The following is a 10,264-nucleotide window of genomic DNA, read 5'->3' as shown; positions in this document are numbered from 1 at the left end:
TTTTTTGAGACAGAGTCTCACTCTATCACCAGGCTGGAGTACAGTGGCGCAGTCCCAGCTCACTGCAACTTCCATTTTCTGGTTTCAAGCAATTCTCCTGCCTCAGCCCCCCAAGTAGCTGGGACAACAGGTATGCACCACTACACCCGGCTAATTTTTTGTACTTTTAGTAGAGATGGAGTTTCACTGTGTTGGCCAGGATGGCCTAGGAAAATTGTAAATTCCCCTTTCCCTTCTCTTCTTAAATAGGCTCTCCTAGCATTTTTCTTCTAAGTCTCAGATGATTCATTTTTTTCTCCAATGTAACTTCCATCTCTCTGCTATTGTTTTTACCAATTTCAGTTATAATTTTAAAAGGGTGCATAAATACTTAACTTACCGACCGGGCTTGTTTTCTTTTCTTGCATTAACTTCCTCTATCATGACACTTGGTGGTGGTAACTTATTTACACCTGTAGGATTAAAAAAAAAGAAATCCAAACATGCAATTTAAGTTTAGGTCTAGCGGTTGACTTATAGATAAAGATGCTTTACTATAGTTCTCCTTTCGTGTCTAGTACTGGTTACTCATTGATCCTTCTGGCAAAAATGTTAGCAGCCTGACATGACTGGTTGTATGCTCCTGGTAATAATGCCGTCAGCTGAAAAGATAAACATCTGGTCATCTCACTAGTTAATTGATATGGCAGAATCTTACAACTAGTTTGGCTGAATTTTGTCACTCAGTTGCTTGTGTTTAAAATTTTTGATTAAAGCAGTTGATTCAGTCAACTGATAGAACTGTTAATTGTCATTTTGTTTTAGTCAAAATAACAGGTAGCTGAGTACAGTGTGCATGTTTGTAGTCTCAGCTACTCAGGAGGCTGAGGTGGGAGGATTGCTTAAGACCAGGAGTTTCAGGCTGCAGTAATCTATGATCATGCCTATGAATAGCCACCGCACACGAGTCTGGTCAACATAGTGAGACCCTGTCTCTTAAAAAGAAAATGAGAAAAAATGGTAGACATAGATACAGCCTATAGTTTTGACCCCTCATATACCATTTATGCTGGTAATGGAATAAATCATTATGACAGTATAATGCAGCAAACAATGGAATGCATCCTGCTTTTAAAGATTCTGTTGTTTTAAATAGGAGCTGGATAATAGTCTCAATATTTCCAGTATCTAGAATCATATGGCAAACCAAAAACACATGCCCTGCTATTTCTTACACTTACCTTTCAGGACTCGAACAGCCCACCGAGCTTGTGTTTCTCCTGTGGGTATCATGGAACCCAAGGGTTTGATGAGACCAATAATGGCCAGGGTCGACTTTTGCAGATGTGCAGGGAAGATATACCTGTATAGCGAGGCCTGGCCATCTTCAACTTTCACTACAGACTCATCAAGGAAGGGGAAAGCAAATGTGTATCCAGTGGCAAAGACAATGATATCAATAGGCTCCTCCTTTGAAGTGTTGTTAAATATGACAGAGTTTTCCTTCACCTCTTTTATGCTTGGCCTGATGAACACTTTCCCAGTGATAATACGGCCTGGTAGCTCATCATTTAGCACAAACTCTTTCAGCTGAGTCCTAAACAAAAAACATGGATAGGGAAGAGACCTGTCTGTGAACAATGCAGCCAGCTCTCTCTTCTCCTTACCTTCCTCTGTCATTCTGGGGCTCACTCCTTGATTGGACAAGAATTGCTGCACGTCTTGGGAAACGTTACTTCAGTGGAAGGGGATTCATGAACATTCAAGAAGGATTATAAAATACGCTTGCCATTTACTAGAGTTTGGAAGCCTGAGGAGGAAGCTAGCACCTTCTCTAGCTTCTGTTTCCTTTGCTGATTTTCAGCATTCATCTATCGGTGTCAATCTAGAGAGGGCTGAGAGCTGAAGGGCTACAAGGGAAACCAAGGACTTCTAGATTTGATGAGAACTTCTGAAAGATCTATTCTCTTTTCCTAGGAAGCAGTTGTGTAAGGGAAACATGCATGTATTTTAAAGGAACAAGGGTAGAATCATCTTTTTCTGGCTCTACCTTTGGAATCATGAGACAAACACTTTGGTGAGTTGATCTTGTATAAACTGAGCCATTTATGGGGCCAAGGTCAATCTTGCTTGGCAAGGGGAAGAAGACTCTGCCATTAGAGAGATGATGAGGAAGGAGACCCAAGCATCTGGGATTCCCTCCCCCCTCTGTCATCCACAGTGCATCTCAATAGAAGAGAGAGCAGGCCAGCTGATGCCTCCTGAATCTCCTTCCTGTAGGTGGCAGGTTTGGTCTTGGGGAAACTACTGATCAAAAACTATTTGCATTTCAATGGGAGAAACCCAGAAGCAGGTGTAACCACTCAGTACACTTGGACCCAGCTTCCCAGGGGCTCAGAAACTCTCTCATCATCCTTGGCGAGGCATCAGCCCGTGATTGCTCCCCAGAAGTTTCTCGCTTGCATGCTGTCCCCGTATACTGATAACCTTCTATTGGGACACCCCACAGCAGTCAGGTGTGCAAGCAGATGTCTTACTTCGGCACCTGGAGGACTGTGGGTATAAAGTGTCTAAAAAGAAAGCCGAGATTTGCCAAAAAGCAAATGCAATATCTGAGGCTCATCATCCAGAAGCAGAGAGGAAACAAGCTCCTTTGCAACCTGCCAGAACCTGAGACTAAAAGGCAGGTGAGAGAGCTCCTGGGAGCCATGGGTTTTGTAAATTGTGGACTTCCAGACTCCGCAGTACTGGACAAACCCTTACACAAAGTGACAAAGGGTGGGGAAGACAAGAAACCCTTTGAATAGGGCAGAAACTAAAAGCAAAACTTCTGTCAGCCCTGGCTTTGGGGCTAGCCGATTTAACAAAGCCATTTCATGCTGTATAGGTCAAAAAAAAAAAAAAAAAAGAAAGAAGAGAAATTGCAATTAAAGATTCTAGCCTCAACTCTGGGAAGAATTTAAATATTAAAGCACCCCACACAGTGGCGACTCTAATGAATATCAAAAGACCTCATTGGTAGGCCTGCCAAATACCTGGGCCTGCTAAAGTAAAAATCTCCGCATTGCCATTGAGGTCTGCAACACCTTAAACCCCTGACACTTTGCTCCCAATGTTAGAGGGCCCGGTTGAACACAACTGTGTTGAAGTCTTGGGCTCAGTCTATTCCAGCAGGTCTGATCTTCGGGATCAGCCATGGACAGTAGTAGACTGGGAGTTGTATGTGGATTGGGGCAGTTTTATTAATCCACAAGGAGAAAGGTGTGTAGGCTATGCAGTGGCAACTCTGGACATTGTAATTAAAGCCAAGTCACTGCCTCAAAGCACCTCAGCTCAGAAGGCTGAACTCATTGCTCTGACTTGAGCACTAGAGCTAAGTAAGAATAAGGTTGTAAACATTTACACTGATTTGCGATATGCCTTTCTGACTCTCCAAGTACATGGAGCACTGTACAAAAAAAAGGCCCATGAAGTAACCCGTGTGCTGCTTCGAGATCTTATCCCTAGGTTTGGACTGCCACTGTGCATCGGATCAGACAATGGACCAGCATTTGTGGCAGATTTGTCTGGAACAACAGCGATAGCCTTGGGGTATTACTTTAAAAACTGCACACTGTAACATGGCTGAATGTGTTGGAACACTTGATACAAAGTTGTTACTGTGGTACTGCTGGCTTGTACAGACTGCTGGAAAGGCAGAGGCTCCTTCTTCCTAAAAGCCCTTGGCAGTCACATTATATTTACCTGTCATCTGGCATTAAGCCATAATTTGCATGATTGAGCCAGTTGTTTATCTTTCGCGCCATCAACCAAGTCACAATTGGAGTTGGGAGAGAATTTCTCAACATGTTCTGAAATCGTGTCATGAACACCATGTCCCATGGGTAGCCTGAGTCAAAGATTCGGCTGATCACCCATGCCCCTCCGGTGGTGCTGAGGAACACCTGGAAGCAATTAAAGACATCCCTTCATTTGACGCTATGAACAGGGTTGGCTGGTTCTGCCAGAGATTCAAGAAGTGTCATGAATGGAAAGGCACTGAAAAGTCTGCCACTTTCAAAATACATCCCTGACAAGATAGTCTTGGTTCTTCTAACTTCTATTTTAAAGTCAATCCTTTTGAATTAGGATTCGGAGTATCTAGAGTGTTAAAATGCCTTAAGACATATTATTGAATACTTATTCATTTGCCAGCCTGTAGCAAACAGTAGGAACCTTAAAGTCTATGTACGAAAACAATGAACAGGTGATTGCTACCTTGTGTGCTCACTGTAATTGTAGGCAGCAAGAACAGGGCATGGCAGTATCAAAGCTGTCTACAGAGTTTCAATGCAAACCATTGGCTTATGACAGGAAAATTCAGTACTACAGTTACTTTTGGTGTTTGTTCTTTTTAACATTGGCTGATTGAGTTTACCAGTTGACTGAGTTCATGAAGCTACTAGTTTTAGTACTTATACAATAAATAGTTATCTGTACAATTGTTTACAAAGCAAATAATTAGTTAAGCAATCTGTTACTTTGCTGTTACAAAACAGCTGATTTAACCATTGTTTCTTCCCCCATGTCATGGGGCTTGATGACCACGGCTCCAGTGTCAGAGTTTGTGTTAAATTGAATATACAACACTGGAAATGCGGTGGCAAGAACTACAGATACGTGGCTCTGACATGAGGCATTTACACTAAACCTGTCTCTCTATATCATGATGCAGAATTGAATGCAACATTTCGCTAGATACGAATTATCTTCTAAGTTACGGGGAGTTTCTTTGTTAATATATAAATGATAAGATGTATGTCAAAGCATGTTTTCTGATTGAAGACATTTCTGAACAATTAGAGAAACAGAAATAATAATATGCACATGTGGTGGTCACAGTGGATGGGCCTTTGTTAATATTTGTTTCAGGGCCTCCTTTCTCTTCCTTTAGGGTAATGCCACCTAATTGCTAAGTTTCAATCAGTCAATCAATCAGTCAGTCAATGGGCCAGGCACAGTGGCTCATGCCTATAATCCCAGTACTTTGGGAAGCTGAGGCGGGTGGCTCACTTGAGGCCAGGAGTTTGAGACCAGCCTGGCCAGCATGGCAAAAACCTGTCTCTACAAAAACAAACAACAAACAAAACCAAAATACAATCTTTCAATGAATAAGTCAATCATTGAGTTTTTTTTTTTGAAAGTCTGGAAAAGGGATGTCAATGTTACACACTCCCAACCTTTTTTCTTGACAGCTGTTTTCTTGTCTAAAATTATTGGATTAATTATTTACACTCATTTATTTGGCATCTGTTTTTCCCACAACTATAAGCTCCATGAGTGTGGGTATCTTGATTTTGTTGTTGTGTTTGCCAGTGTATCTCCAGAGCCTGGCACAATGTTTGGCACATCAGAAGCCAGGAACTAGTATATATTAGTTAGCTGAATGGCCTTCAATGAGTTTACAACATAGGTGAAAAGAAGATACATATGGTAAAAGGTAACTTGCAATATTAACAATTTAAAAGTGATGACTGAGGGGTGCAAATTACAATATTGCATAAATTCTGAATAGGGATAGATCACTTCATGTTGGTGTGAGATACCTGGGAATGTAAAGGTAGATTGTAATAGAAGAGAAAGGGGCTCTGGAGAAGAGAGTGGTAGCGTGAGCAAAGGGGAACTGAAGGCACAGGGACTGGAAAGTGTGACAGTTGATTATCATACAGGAAACAGAAGTTAAAATTAAAATGGCAGATTTGGACCAGATTATAGAAAACTCTATGATGCAGAGCTACTACATCTGCAATTTATTTTTTTCAGGTAAAGAGAGTAATTAGAGGTTTTTTAAGCATGAGAGTGCTAGAATGAGAGAAGACTTTTCTGAGGATTTGTTTTGTTGGTAGTTGGGGTCTAGATGGCTTGTTGCAGATGGGGGTGACCTGTGGGTAGGGGTACAAGGCAAAAATAAAATGCAGAGCAAAACCCTTGAGAAGCCCGGAAGGCCCGGAAGTAGGAGGTAGAAGAGGATAGTTAGGAATGTAGGCTTTGAGTCAGAGACAGTTTGAGAACCGGCTCTGCCACCTGCTAGTGATAAGATTTCATGCAGGTTCTTTAGCTCCTCTAAGCCTTGGTCTCCTCATGTGTAGTCAAGGATACTAACAGTACCTATGTCAGTGGCTTGTTTTGATGATTGGTTAAAGTAATAGAGTAAAAATGCATTTAGTGCAGTACTGGCCACAGAGTAATCCTAATAAATATTAGCTGTTTCTGCAATTATTATTAGGAGGACAATGCAATAGCCTCAGTGTGAGGTGGTATGGACCTGATGAGGGTGTTGGTAATAAATAAGGAGAGGAAGGGGCAAATGGGAAATAGTAGCAGGAAAAAGTTGGTAGAATTTTCTGAATTATGGGACTGAGTAGAGAAGAAATATGTCCTGTAGCTCTTGTTGGATGACTGACCAAAAAAAAAAAAAATAAAAAGAAGTCAGAGAAGTTGGTTTTGGGAGGAAAGGTGAACAAATGGAATTCATAGTAAAATTTGTGAGCATTCAGAGAAAATTAAATTCTTTAGCAGTCTGTTGTGTGTATGTGAGGCATTTTATTTCTTTAACATTTATCATGGTGTCAAACACCATTTGCTTGAGGCATGCATCTTAAGACAAAGCTCTTCACCCAGTAACATCAGGAATGGTACCTTTTTTGCCAGGTGGCTGGCCTCCACAGCAATGTCTGTGCCAGAATTTCCCATTCCAATCACAAGGACTCTCTTGTCCTTAAATATATCTGGATGCTTGTATTGCCGGCTATGAAAGTACTGGCCTTTAAAAGCATTAATGCCTATAGAAAATAAAAGAGAAGTGAAACAGAGAATTTGTAGGATCAGTGAATGAAAAAAATATTTTTCAGTTGATAACATTCTTTTGACAGATAGTTTTGGTCATTTTTACTAGTATTCTCAAGTTTGAGAAAATCTGAAATATGAATACATGACTCTATAAGACATTGGCAGGTAATTATTTAATGGGGGTTATTACTCTATCTCACTAGATTGGTCTCCAGTTGTACTTACTAGATAATTAACTACTAAGCTGAAATATTGTGACATAAAGACATATCAAGCAAAAGTATAAGAGGTCATTATCATTTTAAGGTTGATAAAAGTCAATAGGATAATAATGTTCTATTTATTCATACTTGATTTATATAAACTTTTCATAAGCAAGGAGTAAGGTCAAAGAAGCTTAAAGGGAGTGTGAGTCAGTATCTCTTTTTAGAAAAGTTTTTTTTTTTTTTTTCACGTCTGCTATGTGCCTGGAGCTATGCTAGATGGTATGGGGGGAATAAGATAAAATGTTGTCCCTATTCACAAAGTTTCATGTGGGTTGGGGAAGTTCACTGATAGTCCACCTTGGTGACTGACTGTAACTCAAGCTAAGTTTGCTGGGTTGGCTAGAGTTGGCTCAGAGAAAAAGGAATTATGTCGGTTATACCAGGATTCAATCTACTGGGCTAACTCAATAGAGTATCTTAGGCAATGATGCTGAATCTTATTGAAACATCACATGAATGGAGAATGTTTGAAAATACTCTTTTTTTTTTTTAACAGCAATGACTTAAGCAGAAAATACTCTTAAGACCATGACGTAATCAGAAGTAATATGTGCTAAACAAATAACTTCTTTTTTCCTAAAAAAAAAAAGGTGATAAGATCTCTAGATTCTTAGGGGAAAAAAGTATATGCTTGTGGGAAGTAGCCTTACAAGGTCTGGTGGCTCTTTAGCTCACCTTGAATCAGTAGAAATCAAACACGAATCCAAGTTAAAACCTAATCACAATACAGAATATTTGGAATTTAGCAAGGATCCAACCAAATTCCAGTATTTACTCAGCACAGGAACCCAATATGGATCAGAGAACTGGTAAGAAGGGAGAGCTGGAAAAGTCTAAGTAGAAATATATAATTATCTCTGAATTTCATGTTATTTTAGATTCTCTTTGGATAGGCTTTTTTTTGGGGGAGGGGTCGCAAATGGACAAAAATGAGACTCTGTGGCTCTTAATAGACTAATACTTTCTCTTACAGGAAGACACAGTAAGAACTTACATTAGGTAAATGTGGCTGTGTTAGTAAGTAACAGAATGTCTTATCTAAGAAAAAAATTTATAATATAAGAAAGAAAAAAGGTAAATATCAGAATGTATATATGTAAATGATAAAAGTAGTCATCTTGGGAAATTACGTGTTTATTCTAACTCTGATACCTATATTTTTACTTAGACTTTTTAGAGCACCTTCTTTGGAATTGCTTCTAGAGCTTGTGATATATATTTTTAAATATCTTCAGTGAATTTGAATTTTTATGACAACTAACAACAACCCCAAGGAGTATGTGCCTTCTAAGCAAGTCTGCCATAAGTCAGCAGATAGTGATGTTGGGAGAACTACTCTTCAAGTCTAAAATCATAGAATTTTAGAGCTTAAAGTCTCCTTAATCATTTAGTCAGGGATTTTAAATTGGTAGTGGTTGATAAGATGGGTTTTACGAAAGATTATAAGTCTTATAGAGCTCTTGTTGCTTGATTTGTGATGTATACTGTTGGTTAAAGTAATTCAAGCTTTTCAATTTGTGGGTGAAAAAAACAGAGGCCTTAGAAAGGTTAAGTAGGAGACTCAAGACTATCAGCTAGGTGGTTGTAAATACTAGAATTCATACCTGCTGGGTCCCTAACTCCTCTACTCAAACTGAGCATATTGGCTCAATTGCTTTCGGGTATGCTTTATTATTTTAATCTGATGTGAACTTGTGTTACTTCCAGGGGCAAATCCAGGACTATGAGAGGTATATGTTTACAGTATTGGAATCACTCCAGGTCATATGTAGACTGTGATTTCTCTACTGGACTCCATAAATCTCTCTATTCATTCCTCCAATACAGGTTACTTGTTGCCTTATTCACCTCTATATTCTTAGCACCTAGTGCAATATACTGTGAATGCTGAATGAATATAGTTTACTCCCTGTGCCATGGAACTTTCTGGATTCTTGCAGTGACTAGGTACTCCTTCCTGGAAATTTGGAGTGGATGGTTGCTCAGAGCCTTGCTCTGCAGGCAAGAATGACAAAAAATTGGGTTGTGTTCTGTGATGATGAGAGTCCGTCATTGAATGGGTTCAGGAAGAGGCTATTGAGCCTTTCTCAGAATTGTTGAAAAGTAATTTTCTGCATTGGGAAGAAGACTGAACTTCGTTCTTTCCAATTCAATGATTTTATTCCCTGACAATTTTCAGGATATGCTTTACCCTAATATCAGCTGATCTGAGTGACCTCGGGGGCAGATCCAGGACCACTGGGTGTTCATAAATTTATTGTAAGATGACATTTGGAATTGTTCTAGGAAATCTTTTTTTTTTTTTCAGATGGAGTCTTGCTCTGTCACCCAGGTTAGAGTACAGTGGCATGATCTCAGCTCACTGCAAACTCCACCTCCCAGGTTCAAGCAGTTCTCCTGCCTCAGCCTCCCAAGTAGCTGGGATTACAGGTGCCCACCACCATGCCCAGCTAATTTTTGTATTTTTAGTAGAGATGGGGTTTCACCATGTTGGCCCAGTTGGTCTTGAACTCCTAACATTGTGATCCATGTGCTTTGGCCTCCAAAGTGCTGGGGTTATAGGTGTGAGCCACTGTGCCCGGCAATTCTGGCAATCTTCAGATGACTCGGAGAAAAGTTTCAACTTTTTGAATGCTTGTTACAGATGAAATAAACCAAACCATTACATTTTCTGTTCCATTGAATTAAAATCTAGTTAAAATTTGGCATAGATTAACGTGACCATGGTTGCAAAAGGCAGATAAAGAAACTGAGATCCAAAGATGTCTTGTCTCCTAAGACTAAGCCCCCTCTTGACTATTGACCCAGTGCTATAAACCGCTAATCTAATTGCTATCACTCACATAAAAGAAACGAGTCAAAAAATTACTTTTGTCTTTATGTACAGTTTGACTTTTGTGGCCTCTAAACTCAACTTTGGCAATGTGTAACTGCTGCTAAGGCTAGCGACTTGTGTAAGCATCCCATGTCTTAGAAGACTTTCTGAGTGCTTCCAGTCACTTAAGGGACACTGAATCTTAGTAAAACATAAAACTGCTTATAATGCTATCCATTTTGCTATTCTGTATTCATAGATCATTTCGAACAAATGAAAGCCAAAAAACTGGCCAGAAGATGCTAGTTAGAAAAGCAAACAAACAAACAGAGGCAGGATAATCACTTGAACCCAGGAGGCAGAGGTTGTGGTGAGC

At 39.8% G+C, this 10,264-nt stretch overlaps 1 protein-coding gene across 1 annotated transcript in view; it reads right to left on the bottom strand.

Annotated features, from left to right (window-relative positions):
* Window positions 1–349: 349 nt before the first annotated feature.
* FMO1 (flavin containing dimethylaniline monoxygenase 1) overlaps window positions 350–10,264 on the bottom strand; it is an 18,511-nt gene continuing 8,596 nt past the window's right edge. Inside the window, exons 4-7 of the mRNA XM_017534151.2 lie at window positions 6,658–6,800; window positions 3,724–3,923; window positions 1,221–1,576; window positions 350–452 (exon numbers count right to left, since the gene is read on the bottom strand). Of these exons, the coding sequence (XP_017389640.1) occupies window positions 376–452; window positions 1,221–1,576; window positions 3,724–3,923; window positions 6,658–6,800 (776 nt within the window). The 3' untranslated portion in view covers window positions 350–375. The remainder of the gene's footprint in view (window positions 453–1,220; window positions 1,577–3,723; window positions 3,924–6,657; window positions 6,801–10,264) is intronic.

This window comes from Cebus imitator, unplaced genomic scaffold, assembly GCF_001604975.1.
Source record: "Cebus imitator isolate Cc_AM_T3 unplaced genomic scaffold, Cebus_imitator-1.0 Scaffold84, whole genome shotgun sequence".
In the NCBI taxonomy this organism is placed as follows: domain Eukaryota; kingdom Metazoa; phylum Chordata; class Mammalia; order Primates; family Cebidae; genus Cebus; species Cebus imitator.
Note: the sequence above shows the minus strand (reverse complement) of the source record. Positions and strands in the feature narration are given on the sequence as shown.